The sequence below is a fragment of the Phalacrocorax carbo genome, chromosome 7 (assembly GCF_963921805.1).
Source record: "Phalacrocorax carbo chromosome 7, bPhaCar2.1, whole genome shotgun sequence".
Lineage (NCBI taxonomy): Eukaryota > Metazoa > Chordata > Aves > Suliformes > Phalacrocoracidae > Phalacrocorax > Phalacrocorax carbo.
This window is the reverse complement of record NC_087519.1, coordinates 53,890,580-53,909,159: the sequence shown is the minus strand read 5'-3', so window position 1 is coordinate 53,909,159 and position 18,580 is coordinate 53,890,580. Positions and strand designations below refer to the sequence as shown.

Genomic DNA, 18,580 nt, shown 5'->3' with positions numbered 1-18,580 from the left:
ATTTCAGTGCAAAACCGTAAGGTCCTGGGCAAATGAGTAAGTGTACATATTATACAGTCAGTCAGCATTAAGTACCAGCTTGAATGTTTGATCTGTCAAAATAATGGACTTCTTAGTTCGATAGCTCCGGTATTTTCTTGCAACTTTGCAATACAAAAATCAAGTACCAAACAAGTGAATCTAAGCTGTTTTGCTGTAATAACGTTAGAGGCAATCCTGCTACTGGAGTAGCTAAATGCCAGTAATCAACAAATATCAAATGAGGATGGGTAAATACCCTTTTTTGCTAGTTTTAGTCTATGTTAGCTTCCTAAATTTAAAAGTTCAAATATATCTGAGAGAAAATTTTGAAAACTCAACAATGGAAAAAGAGTGAGAATAGAACAGAAAGGATAAAAGTAAAGCTGAAATAGCTCCCGATGAAAGTAACAGACAGAGGGAAAACATGTTTTCACATTATTAAAGATAAAGTGAATGCAGGCCACACCATCAGACATCCATCCAGCTCAGCTTAGGTCTTGATCCTCCAATCAGAGACAGATTGCAAATAGGAGACTTTTATTTATGAGACTGTTTTACTGTTTTTCCTTTTTAATCCCTAATACATGAAACAGCCCGTAATATAGAGATTTCTTTTAGGTAGAGGCAAACCAATGCATTCAAGCAATTACAATAAAAAGGGAAAAGCGCTCATAAATAAAAACTGTATTATGAGTCTTCCCACCGTCAGGACTCACGCAGGAAGTTCATACATTCACCAGGCTCCATCCACTGTCATTCATGTGTCTTTGTATTGCAGAGAAGTGTTTTCTGTCTCAGCAGGTTATTGTTTAATGGGCTAATGCACATCTGCTAGATGAAATAGTATTGCGCAAGTTCTGGGGGGATGCATGTTACCGGTGAAAAAAAGACCGCTTCCAAATACTAAAGAAGCCCTGTTTAGTCTCCTGGCGGTAGAGAAGGCCAACTTCACCCATTGATTTGAAGGGAGATACATCAGGCCTCATATACTTTAGCCCTATATGCAATAGTATGCAATAATTGCTATGGGAAAATCAGCCTGCCGCTTTATTTTTGTGCAATTTGTAAACCTGGAATATAATTTTGCCCCAAAAGAGGGACTAAAGTTTTTTATTTCAAGCCCAGAGCTATTTGTACATCTTCTATTTGCAATCTCGTACAACCAAAAATAAAGCGCATGCTATTGTGAGAATATGTTTTATTTCTTTAAATTCTGCATCCCAACAATGCTCTGTGACCCTGGGTTTTTTTGTTGCTAGCTGGTGAACGAGCAACAAGAAAGCAGACCCCTTCTGAGCCCCTCCATTGATGACTTTCTCTGTGAAACTAAACCAGAAGCTGTTGCAAGGCCTGTAACATCAAATACTGCAGGTAAACAAAACTCCTTCCTACCCCTCACTAGAGAGAAATAATTTTAGTTTTATCTTAATTATGGTACATTTTTGTCAGGTGATTTCTTGATTTGTTACTATTAGCACAAAATTACAAACTGGTATTAAATTATAATTGCCTGATCTATTAGTCGGAAAACTTTGTTCATTACATTTGAGGGCCAATCTGATTTGATCCAAGTCACACGTATTCTGCCAGATCTCTGGGGCTGAAGTAAAGGGAACTTGTTCAAGTTCCACAGGAAGTATATATCAGTTTGACCAATTCTTGGTCATTGTTTTTGCAAAATTTTAACCTATGGGTAAGCCACATTTAGTCTGGTTTTAACCAAACCCATTCCTTACTCTAGAAAGATTTTCTTTAATAAAAACGTGGATGGGATGTCAGAGAAAAGGAAAGAGATATCAGAGCAGTTTATCCAGGCTGAGTTCGGATACTTTATTAGTGAAAGTTTCTAACACATTTCTCAGCTCCTTTGTGTGGCGGTGAGATAGTAGAGCAGATAATAAAAAGCAGGAGTGAATCCTGAAAAGCCTTTTGAATTACATTGAACTACATTTGAGGTATATTGTCCTTTGGAAGTGTTTTTAGAAATTGGCCTCCTCCAATTCAGTATTTGTGCAAAGGTGATCAAAGCAGTTGAGCAGATCAACTGAGACACAATAAAATCAGCATAGAACTACTGTGTTCTACTGCTGCCTCATAAAATGACTTGGCTTGTTAGAAGCCGTTTAATTAAAATCTATATGCATGCAAATTATTAAAATAACTAATTGACAGCTGGGTGATTATCTTCACATCTAATTAATATGTGTCTACAGCAATGTTCAACTTCTAATAACAAAACCTGGGACACTGAATTAAATATCAATTGTAAATAATATTTTTTCCTTTTATATCTATCAGATTTGGGAAGGTTCATTAGATTTTTTTAATCGCAAAATAAAAAATTCTATGAAGATTGATGAAATTCAGTGATTTACCAAGAACACAGATAAAGCACTGCAAGAGATAATGCAAATTGATCTGTCAAAAACACCTGCCCTACAAAAGGATGATAAAGAGGGAGTTTTTCTATCTTTTATGTGTTAATGAATTTTAAATGTTATTCTTTAAGCAACTTTTAAATAAAGAACTCAGACTAAATGTGCCTTTTATACTGATATAGTCCTTAATAGAAGCAGCAGTAGAATTTAGAATTATATTCAGTATTTATCCCCCAAAAGACAAACAGCAACAGCAGTAGAAGCTATTACTAAACATAGGGTTATTACTTTATGACCCAAGAAGTCCACCCAAGAAACTGTCTACACTTCAGCTTTTTCCGTAATGGCATGTGGCATAATGGTAGTGCCCTAAGTAGCTGTAAGCAGGACTTGAGAAATCGTAAGATTAACCCAAGTCTTATCTAAAAGGTCAATTGTACAGGGAACCCTCACAATAATAAGAAAATCTGTGGAGTAAGGCCACGGCCTTAAGACCTAAGATGTCTTTAAGATGTTCAGAGGGAAAGCCTTATATGCAAATCAAGCTTTTTTAAACTGCATCGAGATCAGCACCTGAAGTCCCTAGTCATATTTGGATATGCTGGTCTTCATCTTTAGCCAGGAGATATACATCTACTCTAGTCAAATGCAAATACATCAGTAATTTTTTTTCCAATTAAAACAAATTTTTAAAAGTGAGCTATTTGAATTAAACCAACATTGAATTCTAACATTTTGTCTCTAAGTATTATCAACAGGTCTGGATCTCTTGGATCTTAGTGAACCTGTCTTACAAACCCAAAACAAAGCAAAGAAATCAGAGAATCCATCAAGAACTGAAGGCTTAAAAGCTTCAGCCCACAGAAAGAAGACAGACAATTCTGACCTTATCAGTGTGGAAACTGAGCAGAAAGTCCAGACTGTCAGAGTTTCAGACAAGTCTTCACTAGATTTAGGTAAGAGTGTAGCTATTATATCGGTGCTACACAGCCTTGCTTGGCGCAAATTCCTCCTTGCTACTGTCACAAATACGGGCAACACCAGGGTTTTTGTTGCACCGCACTTCAGCAGGGAGCGTAACCTTTGTTCCACGTTATAAACTACTTGAAACACTAAACTTGAAACACTGTAAGCACATTTTGCCTTTGCCATTATACCTATTAAGTTGTCACTACTTATGCAAATAAAGTCTTGAAAGGATTCTTTCAAAAAAGAAGTTAGTCAGGGAAAGTAAAATCATAGAAAATTCTATTGAGGTATCATGAGAAACTGGTAAAGGACACAAATCAGAGGCAGCCCATGCTGGGTGTCCTTTTCAGAACTGCAGGTGTCAGAAATACAATGAAATTTGTAAATACTGCTTTATCTATGCATACAAGAGGAAAAAAAATCCATTCTTGACAAAAGAGCTATATTTATACAGCTTGAACAAAAAAGACAAGCACAACGCAATATCCTGCTAAGCATGACCTCTGGGTGACCTTTGGGAAAGGTGAATTTAATTTAGTTCCATCCAAACTAAATTACTTGCACCGCAACTGAGAAATTTGCAAGGTAAATATAATTTACACCAAGGTAGCAAATTTTCCATTCATCAGTAGAGAAATTCTTTCAGAGAACTTTATCTTCAAACAGGAGCTGAACATCTCATTTTTGCAGAGCAAGTCCAACAATTGACTGAATAATATCAGTTGCCTGCACAGTCAGTTTTAAATGGTAGCCAGTAAAAGAAGTTCTGTTTTTACAATTTGACTACAATTAAGAAAGTAGAACCACCCAAAATTATCAAGTAGTTAGTATAATTTTATCAACAGATCTAAATTACATACAAATTGCTGATTTTAAATCAAGTTCCACTGACATTCTGACCATGAATGCTAATAGATTTAGAAAAATATTGTGAATTCCCAAATATTTTCACAGAATATCCGCTAGAAAGGTGCACAACATTTCTGTATATTGGACCTTAACTAGAATGTAGTCTTTGGTGGCACCATTTTCTCTAACTTACAATTAACAGAGGAGATAACATTTTCTGCAGTAGTTTCTTTAAAAGATTCATATTTTCTTATTTTTTCAGCTGATATTCAGACACAGCTAGAGAAATGGGATGATGTCAGTTTTCATGGGGACAGGAGTAGCAAGGTCCACCCTTCTACAGAGCGAACATCATCATCATCCAGAGCTCCATCAAAAGAGCTTTTATGGTACAACTTTTTGCTTTCCTTACAAAAACAGTTGCAGTCCAGCTTTCCTAATTCACAGGAATGCTTGCCTGATGGCAAGTCATACTATTAAGTCTGTTACGATTACATTAAATGTGTTCAGACAGACATTTTGGACAATGTGTCATAAGCAAGTACACTATAAAATGACATTTTGCCAGCAATTTTTAATGTTGTGAAAAGTAGCAGGTGCAATTATGAAATAAACAGTGGTGAGAATTCTACAGAGGCATGCAGCGATCCCAAACCAGCTACAAACATGTCAGTAAAATGATACTTGGGAGTGATTTGACAGCCACGGGATATCCAAGGCATTTTGGCTTTGCTACCAAGAGGGCAGAATTTCTGCGTATAACTGGAAGAGGCAAGATATAATGTTTTAAGCCAAGTACTACCTCTTTCATGCAGTTCAACTAAAATTGCAGGGGATGTAAATCAGGGAAGGACTGGACGTTGCCTTTGGGAACAGTTCATGTAGATTAATTCTGCTGCCCTCTCGATATGCCAACAACACTCATTCACTACCTTACGCGTGACCATAATTAGCATTTGCATACATTAGAAGCAGTTTTCTGACCAACTGATGCTTATCCTGTATCTTAACCTGCCCCTTATCTGGGTGTTTCATTAACTTAGAGCTTCACACAAGTTTTGCTTAGTTAACTTCATTTTGGTCTCCAGGGTTTAATTTTCTAGGAAGAAAGACTATTAGGATATTGTGGCACAAAAATGCACATATGCCAAGGTGAATTCTTGTAACGTGGTGGTTGATTCTTAGACACTGACTGCAGGTACAGTCTTGTGTCGTGGCCTAACCTCATTTTGCCTGGCTGTGAAATAGAAGCAGAGTGGTAGAGGCAAAGTCTTCATTCCATTACGCTGGTTTCACACCAGTATATACCCAAGCCTCTACTGGTGAATCAGGCCTGACTCTGTTCTGTTGTATTAACTATTGTCTGCATGAGATTGAAAAGCGTAAGAGTGAACACTGAACACTGGGAAGGGTCCAGGCACTTTTGATAACTGCAAGTTAAATGATTCGGTTAAAAGAAATAACCTAATTAACCAGTATGTGCTTATGAACCTGAAAGACATAAGGCAACACGTCTTAGTGTGGAGTGATGAGTACGTAAATGCATTATTTCTAGGTCCACAGAAAACAGATCACAGTCTGAGCTGACTAATGTCAAGAGTGCCTTGGGCTCTGATGCAACGTCAGAATTAGAACTTGCACCTGCAACACAGGTAAGAGGGTTTGGAAGACTTAGAAACCAGAAAAAGGCAAGTAGGACTTGTCCCACTGGCCAACCATTCACATTCTGGAAGAACTATTTAAGGGATATTTTCAGTTAAAAGATTCATACAGCTGAATCTTCACACAGCTTCCAAATTAATACATTATGAAAATAACTTAAGTATGTCAGCATCTCAGACATTCAGTGTTTAATACTGCAGTGAACTGTGACCTTCCTGTACAAAGACTTCAAAATACAATTTACAGCATCATCATTTTCCCCTTCCTCCAGTTCTGAAATTCAAACTTCTGATGGTCCCCTCTCTCCATAATATATCTATTCTCACAGTCTCTTGGTCAACTAGGAATCCCCAGAATTGGGAAATGGATAAGGAATAGAGCAAGCAATCATTAGACCAGCGTTCATTAGCAGTTTATCCCCACAGGTAGGAGAGCAGCGTGGTCAAAGGGCTTTTTCCTGCTGGAAAAGGAACTCTAATACGGAGGGCTCTGGGTGAATGTTTGCAGACCTGCCCAGTTCCACTGTCATTGTATATTGGACAGGACCATGTGGAAACGATTACTTCAAGTTGTATGGTTTTAGATATGCATATATGCACACAAATGTACAAGCATACATTTATATATGCATTCACATAGATCAGGTTGCTTATATACCTTCTTTCCTGCTTCTTATTTTTTAACTGAAAGATTTCAAGTTCAGCCAATGCCAGTGGCAACGGGGGGAGAGAGTTGTTTGGTGGATTAACTTTTAGCTGAAAATAATTTTCTCCTCTTCCACAGCTATTTTTAGGCCTGGACTTCAAAACCTTACTGTCAGAAAGAAAATCTGGAAATTAATGGAAAATAATAGCCTCATTTGAAATGGAAAAATGAGACATCAAAATTCCAAAGGTCTTTCCTGAGATTATGCACCAGTTTTTGCAGAAAACAGAAATAGAACCCAGTTGTCAGGATCCATTCCCGTGTTCTGGTTAGGAAAAAAGTCTCCTTTACTTCCCTGCTGTCTCTACGTTACAAAGAGGATGGTTTTTTTCCCTTTGGAAAGCCAACAATAGTTGTAATGCATTATATCCTTCCTTTCTGTGCAATGGATTTATGCATCTTAGTAATGGAGAAGATGTGTTGCATAGTATCATCCACTTGAGATGGACAGTGTGTTTTCACACGCTTTGTCCAGCTTATCTTTAAGTAACTCTAGCCCCTTTCCAGGAGGCTGTTCCTCAGCCTAATAGATCTAAACGCCAGGAACTTTGTGCTCAACTGAGAGGTGTGTAAATCAAGTAGACAGTCACAGAATTTAAGTGCTGTGGCTTTCTGTAAAAGCAGTTATGAATTTAGTACATAACATTTCTACTTTATATGGTCTATTTCCTGTTTATCTTCCACTAGAATAACTGCAGAAGCAAAAATTCACATTTCTAATTCAGTGTGAGTTCAGTCAGTTGACGGTCCATACTATTCTGTAAAATGGCTGGTTCAGAATCAAAAAATGTGAAGTTGAATCAGCCACCTTGAAGGAGGAGTGGAGTATAAAATTCTTATCGGTTGTTCTGCTATATTTCCTGTTTTGTGTTGTTTTATCATAAGTTGCTTTTTTTACAAACTTGTGGTCCATTCAAGTAATGAAATGCTCTTGAGCTGGTAATAAACAGTGCAGAGAAATGACCTGAAGTGAGATTGCATCCTTATTCTAGGTAGTTTACTTAGAAATTTAGTATTTTCATTCCCTGCTTCATCCTGCTTACACTTGGACTGTCAAAGTTGTCAGTTCCCAACAAATAGGCTCATCTGTCTTGACTGAGTTCTTAATCTGCTTGCGAAAGAAATCACGTTAGAGCTTTTATCAAAGCATATGTTTTCCATATTGGTGCCTCTATAGATCTTGTCTAACCCAGTTAAGGGTAACCTTTGCATATGCAACAGATTCTGCCATACTCTAAAGATTTCGTTTTGTCAAACTTGCTGCAGTTTTCCATCAGCAATTTCTCCGTCACCTTCATCACTCATCTTTGACATGTTAGATTAAGTCCCTCAAAGTGAAATACTAAGTAACTAGGTCATATTTTCACTAAAATTATGCAATCTTCTTATCAAAATCCTGAGTTTACCAGCACTTATGCCAGTAAAAAATCACAAAGACAAGCTTTGAATTAAGGAAGAAATCTGTTTGAAGGCCAGAACAGGCAATAGCATGGTGGCCATCACTGGACATGGCCATCTTGCTTCTCCGTATTCTACTCGCATCATATGTTATGTATTATTAACTCTTAAACTGCGATGGCCCAAAGTATCTTTGTTCTTTCTTTTATCTGCCATTCTGGAAAGTTCTGTGTTATGCTTTTATTAATACTGAGATATCCTACACTGCTTGGGTTTATTTTTTCTCTTATAATTACAAACTGGAGAGGGAGAGAATGTGTTTAACTGTATATGCATAAAGTCTGCTCATGTTTTAACTCTCTAAATACCTCCCTGGTCATGTTAGATATTTTACTGCTTGCTCAGAATACATGCACAAAAACCATGACATGCTAAAAAACGGTACCTAATTCTAATATGCCAGCACTCTTGGACAAAGATATAGGGCAAAGCCTGTAAAACTCAGGAATCTGCAGCTTGGGGCAACAATATTTAGAATGCAAAATTTATTCGCCACTTCTCCCAGATAGCTACAGTAAGACTCATGGCTCTAGCTCTCCTTGGATGTGCCAGTTAGTCTAATGAAATGAAGAGTTACAAGGAACAGATTTAGCTCATTATTTGAAGACTTGCTCAAAAATTAAGACTATAATTTAAGCCTCTCAGCAACAATTAAGGTCTACCAGCACATAAGCAGAGTTTCTGGGAGTAACCACTCAGGCCATGACTCTGCATTGTCTAGATGGAAATGCAGTGTACGTGGGCTCTGTTCATTACTTCTTTTTTCCCTCTGGTTGATGACAGGGGTGCATTTAATGGAGGAGAAGGTCTATTTCCGTGGGGATTATGCAGGAACAATGTGTATACTCTGGCACGTGGCAGAGGAGGGGATTTCTGTGCTTCTTGTCCTCTCGTCCCTCACCTCTCTACTGCCCCAATAAGCTCACTCTCCCCTTCTGCAGTACTACTCAGTCTGAACATCGTGATTTCAGTATTGCCCTTGACCTAAGGAAACTGCAGTCACTGGAAACAAAAGACTAAAAAGCGGAAGTAATCTAACAGTTTGCAGGAGCCAACTTGTAAATAATGAAAAGGCTAGGAACATAATTAATGTCTATCAACAGAGTTCTGTGTCAAGAAAATCAAATTTAATTCTTTGATCAGATTACAGGTCGGGTTGATTGATGTCCCTGTGTGATATTCTGCAAGATGTTTGGCTTAACATACCATATTCTGATTTTAACGTTAATACCGTACAATATGAATAAAGCAGCTGTTAAACAGATTAAAACTGGCTAGCTTACGTTCTCAGGAACAGTAGTTATTTACTAGGAATTGGAATCACATAGGGGTTCTGTGATTCCAAAGAGAAACCATGATCTTCAATATTATTGATCTGAAAATAAATACGCAAGCCATTCCTGATAAAATTTGCATATGACACAACAGTGGAATGAAAAAAAATGTAAACAAGAGAGTCATAAAAATGAGTTGGTGACCAAGACATCTGTATAAACACATATTTCAATACACTTGCTTGAAAAAATCATACATTTCAGAAGAATGCAGGCTCTACTTACAACAGTATGCTGGAAAGCAATTTGAAAAGAATCTGTGGCTCAGAGTGTACGAGGATGTCAACATGAGCGCTCTCCATGCAGTACGGTGGTAAGAAGAGCACGTAGAAGCAGACATAATTAGTGGGAGATAGGAGAGCACCTGGTTTCTGTACGGAGAAACAAGACAAGTACTGGAAATTGGGTTCACTTTGTTTGTCTGTATGGCTAGAAAAAAATAAAGCTATAAAAATATGAAGAGTGAGAGTAAAAGAGACAGAAAAAAGGTTGAAATGTGAATAAAATGCCTCATAATGAGATCATTCAAGATCTCAATCTCTTTATATCATTTAAAAGACAATTAAAACCTGATTAAAGTCATCAGTATCTTTCCACAGAGAAAATAAGGGGTACTAAAAAGTGCTTTAAAGTGCTGGAAAAAGAATAAGAAGTGATAGCTGGAAACTGAAATTAAAATTAATACGAGAAACAAGGAGGGCAATTAAACAAATTTGCAAACAAAGTGATAAGATTAAGGTCTCCTGATACCTTGAAATTAAACCCAAGCACCTTCCTCACAGACAACGTCAATTTATTCTCTGTGGAACATCAGTTTCATGCTGCAGATGTTGAGTGACAAATACCGTCATGTGACATACAGACAAACGGATGATTTGAACCAGCTCTCTCTTCTGCCCTGCATTCTATTCATCAGTAAAATAACTGTTTTCTGTATAGGATTGGTTTTCGGTATGCTTTCAATGACAACCTGAAATCTCTTCCTGGCCTCACCAAAGAAATAAGAAATTTTCCAAACAACACGGGCCAGAGGCCGTAGGTGTGAAAACAGAAACGACAGGCCCTCAGCATAGACCTTGCCTCACGCTCTGTGCTTCCGGACACTTGCAGCCAGGTCCAGAAGCCAACGCCGAGGAACGCGCAGTGCCCCCGCCCCACGCCTCTCTCAGAAAGGGTGCTGTACTGTTCTTTTCTAACCGTAGCTGTATCATCGACCCAATGCACATTTCACTCGTCAATCTCTACCCGAGAGACCAAAGACTCAGCAACAAACCAGAAACTTTAGGGCTAGACTGGCAAGCGGATGTCATGTTTCTAGGTAAATAACCACGCGTGTACACACGCAGACGTACGTGTTCGACCATGCATTGCCCATTTCTTACATGACACCCAGGAACGTACTGGGTGTTTCATCCCAGCAGTGCATGTTCCAACACTTGGAGATACTGCCCAATGAGTCTGAAGTGAGCAAAATTAGCCTTTTAGGAATGTGGCTCACTGAAACGGAATACTACGAGTACAGTCATCAGAAATATAATCACATAAACTAATGCAATTGAGACCATGGTCAGGCAAATGAGTTTAACCTCTAACAAACACGAGGGAAGGGATTAGCAGTCAGAGCTCTCTTTAGCAAGATTAGGCCACTTTGTGCTTTTATGTGCCATCATTGAATACTGTTTGGTTTTGTACTGTGCCTTTTGTGTGGGAAAAAAAGAAGTTTTTAATAAAAGCACAGGGAGAAACTTGTTATGTATTTCCAATGGGATTGACTAATAGTACAGCACGGAAGAGAGAGCTGCTGATTGTAAAAATGATTTGTCCTTCCAGAGAAATCCATAGCAAACCTGGTTATCCAGTGTGATCCCAAAGCAGAATCTGAAAGAAAAACACAAAACGTACAGGGAAAATGAGATGCTTTCTTCCTGGAGCATAGTGAGTGGAACACATTGTCACAGTCATAATACAGGAGTAGGAACAGTTAAGGTAACAGTCTTATACAAAATAGCCTTCCCTTTGTAGCCCAACTCTGGCATTGTCTTTTTTTGGATGTCTCTTGATCTTTCATGCATCTTGAGTGAAAAGAAAAGTCTGGAAAAGATAAATTACTCTGTCTCCCATGAGGAATGATCTCTGCTACAGTGCAGGAGAATTCAGAGGAGTCCATTCAGGGACACAGCTAGTTCTACCCAAGAAAAAGGCCATCTGGGGCTCTAGGCAATTAAGGAAATAACTCGGAAATGTGGCAGAGAGTATATCATCCCTTTCTGATTCATTCTTTTATATTTTAGGCACGGTCAATGAAGGAGCAACGTTGGGGAGCACCCCTTCTCTCCAGAAATCATTCCTTGGAGGAGGAATTTGAAAGAGCAAAGGCAGCTGTTGAGGTATTACTTCATTTATTGTTCTCATTTTCAGCTAATATTCCATAGATTTCTTACTCATCGTTCATCAGCAGCACAAGTATAGGAGAAAGTTGGAACTGGAATATTTAAAGGAGAGAAAAGATATGTTTCCTGGAGTTAGTAATTTAAAATAGCAGCTTCTCTCTTAAAAAAAAAAAATAACCTTAGCTATAAATGACGGTTAGACAGGACCAACTTTTCAAGCTCCATTTTGTATTGCTATAACAAGTGGCTCAAGAAAAATTCCACATACATGTAAATACTTTGAAACCAAAAGTGTAAGAATGAAGCATATTTTCCCCCAGCAATGGAATGTAGGCCATCAGTTACTTAAGCTCAGATATAAACCAATAAACCAATTCTCCAGAGTGATACTGGAATTCAGAATCAACGATAAACCGAACAATTACCTGCTGTAGCGGGTTACTGCACGTACAGCAGTACCCGTGCACCAGTGCATTTTTATAACTAGTAGCAGAATGTTAAACACAGGAGTGCTCTCATTTCCTGGTGAATCAACTTAGTTTGAAAAGGTGCAGGTATTTGGATAGTTCTCCTATTGCACTTCTGGTTTTTCACCAACAACTAGTTTTCCAACACAAAAAATGCCTCTTGAGTGTTGTCCTATGCCACTAGTCCCAGCCAAAATCCTGATCCTGCGTAGACACAAGGTGACATACAGTTTTTTTAACAGAATCCAATAAAAAATTAGAGACAAGCGTATCTTCTCAGGGGTTCAGTCGGTAACCCTTCAAAATCCCATCGCCATAAAGAGCCAAGACAGCTGCATCCCACTGAGGACAGAAGTTCAGGCTGAATTATGTAACAGCCACTGAGATTTTAGGGTGGAAAGGATGATGCTGTGAAACCGATTATTTGTAGCGTGACCTGCAGTCTCATTAGTCTCCAAACATCTGGAACACTTTAGGGATATTTGGGTTTAGATTTAAATTTTAGTGTATGTATTTTAATACTCCTCTAACTCAAGTTCTATACCATTGTAATTCCAGGGTTGGCAGTTGAACTATTCTAGATTAATATTGGTTGATAACAAACAAAACTAGGCCTAAGTCACATGCTGGCTTCTAGCTAGAAACAGAATTTCTTATTTAAGAAATTACTTTGATTCGTAGGGCTTTTTCATGATACGCTGGGGTAAGACCACATGGTTTCTACCATGGTTTGTTAGGATCTTGTTGTACACACAAAAATTCTTGCACCAGTGTACAAGGTGAAAATGGACACAATCAGTAAGTTAGCTGTTTTATCTTCTTCTATTTTCTACTATTTTCTTCTGTTTCATTTCTATTTTTCTATTATTTTCTTCTATTTTCTGAGGGCATTGCTCTTTCCCGATCAAATAGATTATCTATAAACAACTGCTGGTGACACACAATAGGGCTGGGCATCGGTTGGTGGGTGGTGAGCAATTTCATTGTGCACCACTTGTTTTTTATATTCTTTTATTATTACTATTATTATTATTATTTTATTTTATTTCAATTATTAAACTGTTCTTATCTCAACCCATGAGTTTTCTCACTTTTACCCTTCTGATTCTCTCCCCCATCCCTGGAGGATGTGAGCAGCAGCTGTGTGGGGTTAAACCACGACAGGCAACAAAGACAGATTGTTAAAATGCTTTAATGTAGTCTCAGAAACGGCCATTAAAAAGAATCTAATTAAATGTTTCCCTAACTGTGTAGCAGGCAGTCTTAAGTTATTCTTTCTGCTTAAAATAGAAACTTGCACCAGGTAGTCAAAACGTAAAGGAAAGGATTCTTCAAGACCTTATAGAGCAGTTACTTCTATTTGCATATGAAAAGAGCTGGATTTTCATCCTAGCTAAAATGAAGTGGTAAGAAAGCTAGAGTGATTGAAATAAATTGCAGCCCATCTCAGAAAGATTAGTGCTTTCTTAAGCAGAGAACAGATAGAGCTCAAAACCTCGTCTTTTAGGCTTTGGATGTTTCCGCAATATTCTTCAACTGGGGAAAGCTCCAAGATTAGCCAGAAAACTGATCAAGAAAAGGAAGCAAATCTCAGGTTCTTTGTGTCCTAGTTCAAAAGGAATTAATTAACAATTCAGTAAATGAAGACACCAAACTTTATCCTCCACCCAGTATTCACTTTAGAGCTTTGGGAATGGTCAAACTTTGAGCTTAATGAAGATCTGTGAGGTAAATCTTTCTTAAGAAGGTTTAAAGATGTCTGTGCCACTGGGGAATCTTTTAAGAATAAAGAAGTAAATTAGCTTTTTTACTAGAGAGGGTCCAGATTCACTTGCAGTGGTTGGGTGCTTGCAGACGTGGTTACCTTCTCTGTCACTCTGGAAACTGCATTTGATTTTTGCCTCATCCCTTTGCTACACACGGGAGGGACGCACAAATAGCCTAAAGTCTTCATGACTTCCAAGTGCCATACCAAGTATGTTTTAACAGAATCTTTCTAACGGTTAGCTGTGTTTTACCAAAAATAGGTACTTTTGAATTTTTTTAAAAAGCCAGCATGGGGATTCAGATTCATCCCATACCTATATTCTGTTAAAACACTTGTTTTATCATCCACCATCCTATTGATAATGAGTTAGATTAAATAAAAATGAAACCAAGAAAGTGCAAAAAGTTCCAACTGAGAAATGTCTCAGAGATGGAAAAAAAGCAATTTTGGTATTTTCTTATTCCACGTTTCCCTGATGTAGAGATGAAACTGCAGATGCCACACGGTTTTGTGAGCTTACGCAAAAAGAAATTTTGAGCTGTCCTTCTCGGCATCATTTTATTTACAACACCATGTCACACGAGCCACCTGCTGTACGATATACTGTGATGAGGCATCAGAACATGTTACAGCTAAATTATGTGACAACAGTAGGAAGAAGATGGGATTAATTTATTCTAGCCTAGGAAAACAGTCCGGAATCATCAGCTTTGTGGTTCCCATGAACACCGGTTAGAATCCTTTCTGCACCTGTGATATTCCTGCCTCACTCTTTCGACATCCCTTTTGGACGTGCCCTTTTGGACTGGGATCTAGGAGCCCGAGTCACGCAGATGCATTTTATTTGTTACTCTCTCAAATCACAATGGGAATCTTTACCTCAATATACACTTTTTATCTCTGAACTTTACTGAAAAGGCGTACTTCAAGTTTTGTTTTGAGAAGATATCAGCTAAAGAAATCTTACATAGTTAGCATGTAAGTTTAACTTACTGTGTCTTTCACATTGAAGAGTGTGTTGATTAAGTAATTCAAAGAACAGCCACAGAACCTTTGTTTCCTATACAAGATGGAACATTGCAAATTAATTTTTGGCAGTACAGGACAGGCAAAATTCTATTCTTAAAGTCATTAAAATAGGTAAGTTTAGAAATTAGCCAGAAATATTCAGAAAGTACGCTCCCCCTCCCACCTTTCTTTGCTGTATTGTAGGAAGTAAAGAGCTTAGAAATACTTTGTCTCCCATTTGTTTAACTGCTTCAGCATATTTTTAAGTACTGAGAGTAAAAATAGTGTCTTTGACAAAATGCAGAATATTCTGCTTGGAGGTGGTCAGAAGGTACCAACATTTTTCCTGGTTGTCGTTCCACATAACTGCTGCAGATGATCCGAGAATGCGCTAAATGTTTTCAACTGGTCTGAAAACTTTGGGTACATCCAAAGTAATTCGCCAGCATTAAGGTGGCAAAAACATGGGAATGAAGTAATTGGCGCCAGTCACGTAGCAAACAGAGTTCAAATTAGATCAAGGAGTCTTGATCCAAAGCCAGATATTCAGAAACACTCAATATTAATTTAACCCTCCTGCCACTGAAGTCAATGAAAAAACTGCTACTAATGCCAGCTGAAACAGCCTGAGGCCTTTAACGAAGACTGTGTAATATTTATGGTCCTCTTCCTCAAGGACATTAAACTGCTCTGCTGTTGGCATTGTTATTTGTCACAGCAACATCAGAGCAGTTTATCAGGCGCTACAACTGCGCGTGAGCCAGTTGCTCAGCGCAGCTTTGCCATGCCAGTTTCAGAAACCCCACACGCTGGCTGCGCTTAGAAAGCTGTAGCTGGGGCTTAAGCCTGTTGGGCCCAAACAGGCAAATCTTTGCTTAGAGCTGCAAAATAACAGCTGGGTCCTGGCCTGTGTCCAAGTACGTTATGATGAGCTGAGAGACTTTATAGCCAAGCACTTCTCCCCAGTAGTTTTTCTCCACATTTGACTCACCATGGACAGACATTTAAGCATGGCCACTTGAATCCATAGCAACTCATTAGTTTTCTAAGTGGCGCATGCACACACTGACCTTCTGTGCAAATTATAAATATGTAATTAAGCAGCAGAATTTGAACTTAAGACCTAAAACCACTTATACGCCTGCTTACAACCTGCAGAAAGGTGATTCGATCCATTTCCAAACCCGCAAATCGTATGGGATTTCTGTGGGGAAAATACAAGCAAAAATTCTAATACAAACTCTAATATATGTATCTATATATAATTAGTGCTATGAGTTAATCTGTTTAAAAAGGCATTGCTAATTACTTTTCAGTAGTTTTATTAATATTAACCTGTAGGAAAGGGATATTTCCACTCCTTTACTTCATCCTGAATCTCAAAATTACTGCTAGTAAAAACACGGTCAAGTAATTTTTTCTTCAATGCAGCGCAGATTTGCACTGAATGCAAACCAGGTGATAGAGACGTCTGTTGAACAGGATAGTTTAAGGGATTCGAGTGCCTCTGGTCATGGCTAAGAGCAAAAGAGGGAGCGATCCGATTCATTACCCTAGCCTTTCACACCCCACATGGACATTTCAGCACAATCTCACAGCTATTTTAAAGACTGCGTTTCCATCAAATTTGGAATGAAAGCAAATTTTGAAACCTTGGAAGTCGTTGTGTCACAGAGTTGCCATGTTCTGTTCGCTTCTGTTACGGAGAGTGAAACCTCCTCTCCAGGGGTGAGGGATTCACGTTTCTTTCCTAGTCCACAGAGGAACATGGCAGGTGCCTTCACAGATCCAGTAATTCGGACAGTTCCGAGTCTCCTGGAAGAAAGCGGTGTGTATCAGGAGGCACATGCTACAGCAAGAGCCAAAGGGAAATGCCTGTTAAGTTTCCAGAGAGGCAACACACCTTGCCCTTTGTAAAGGGCCTTATGATTTACAGCAACCACACCGCCAGCTAGTGCAAGTCCTCCTTACCCTTCACACCTAATCCCCGATGTCCTCACTGCTGACTCATTCCAGACCTGTTAGTAGCCTGCGCTTTCCTTTTTCCAAGCGCCTAAGAAGGAGGGTTGTAGCAAGTCACACAATCCCAAACTAAGCTCTATTTCTGCAAATCATGCCTGGTTGTGGAGCAGGAGCAAAGCTGTCAGTCTTATAATGATGATTCAGGCAAAACTCTCTGGACCAGTTTACAATGACTTAAATTAATTTTGATTAGCACCTCACTCTCAAATAGTTCTGTCTAAACCTCAATAGAATTATCTGTGCTGTTGCCTTTGCCATAAATAAGCTGAGAAACTCTCCCTCCGTGGTGCCAGTTCACCAGGGTTCTTGCCATGACCTTGGAGGAACCGGAGAACTTTGCAAAAGCTCGTAGTGCTAAACATATATTCTGCTGTGGAACTGCTTTTCAGGGCTTATGACGGACGTGTGGAGGCTGAAAAACTAGCACCTTACCTTGGATTCTGCCCTCTTTGCTTTTAATCCTACTTCTGGTTTTTGGCATCATTTTCTAGCAGCCAGAGTGGCTCCCTCGTTCTGGTCGTTACACATCCTGCATCTCATTCTTTTTTCATCGTTTGGGTTTCTCTTGTGCGTGCATTTTTCCCTCTTGCCTTTGAGCTGAATGTTAATCTTACTGAACAATTTTTTAATCTGTTACAGATTCCTCTCACCAGCACAGTATATTCGCAATATTAAGATTTCTCCACTACATCAAAAAGCCCCATCTGTATTAATTCTCTTGTGCAAACACCCTCTAAGCTTTGCCATTACTCTTTTACACAGTTGAAATGATGCTGAATATACCAAAGTGGAACGCTTGTTCTCTTTTAAACTGTTTTATCTTTTGTTATTCTTTAGCATGTATGCTTAGATGATTTTTTTCTTTTTTCTTTTTTTTTTTTTTGGACAGGGACTAGCAGCATTAATTTCCTTCAATTTTTATGTAACAATTTGCTGTTAGCATAAATAAGATGCAGTGTAAGCTGCTGCAAATCCTGCTTCAAATAGAACATAAACTGCCTCTGAGATAAAGAGTTTTCTGTTGACAAAATGCATTCCAACATAAGAGATGAAATTTAATTATATGGAATTCCAAATACAAGCTGTAGTATTTCAGTCAGTGTGATTATTAATAGAATTAATACTACTCAGCAAAATTGCGAGACTCAGACCACTAGTAGAAAGAAATAAAAAAGTTACCGTTTTATTTTAAAGCTTTGCTGTTAATTTTCCTCCCCTTTTTTTCCTCTTTTTCTTCTAGTCAGACACAGAGTTTTGGGACAAAATGCAAGCAGAATGGGAAGAAATGGCTCGCAGAAACTGGATTTCAGAGAACCAGGAAGCACCAGGGCAAGTCACCATCTCAACCATTGAGAAGGTAACACAGGGGGTTTTAGTACAGTACGTCCTTCCTGTGAAACTCTGAGCTGAGCCCTAGCTATTCAAGGGAACCCAGGAAAACTCTTGGGACACAGAAGCTAATTTCACCCAAAACAGCCTATCCTCTCTAATTGTCTGTCAGTGGGGTAGACTTAAAAGGCCTCACCGCAGTGGGAATGCATTCAGACTG

General features: G+C 38.6%; 1 protein-coding gene across 1 annotated transcript in view; it reads left to right on the top strand.

Annotated features, from left to right (window-relative positions):
* PEX5L (peroxisomal biogenesis factor 5 like) overlaps positions 1 to 18,580 on the top strand; it is a 118,359-nt gene that overhangs the window by 86,636 nt on the left and 13,143 nt on the right. The window contains exons 3-8 of the mRNA XM_064458060.1: positions 1,281 to 1,392; positions 3,146 to 3,355; positions 4,480 to 4,606; positions 5,773 to 5,869; positions 11,668 to 11,763; positions 18,272 to 18,388. Of these exons, the coding sequence (XP_064314130.1) occupies positions 1,281 to 1,392; positions 3,146 to 3,355; positions 4,480 to 4,606; positions 5,773 to 5,869; positions 11,668 to 11,763; positions 18,272 to 18,388 (759 nt within the window). The remainder of the gene's footprint in view (positions 1 to 1,280; positions 1,393 to 3,145; positions 3,356 to 4,479; positions 4,607 to 5,772; positions 5,870 to 11,667; positions 11,764 to 18,271; positions 18,389 to 18,580) is intronic.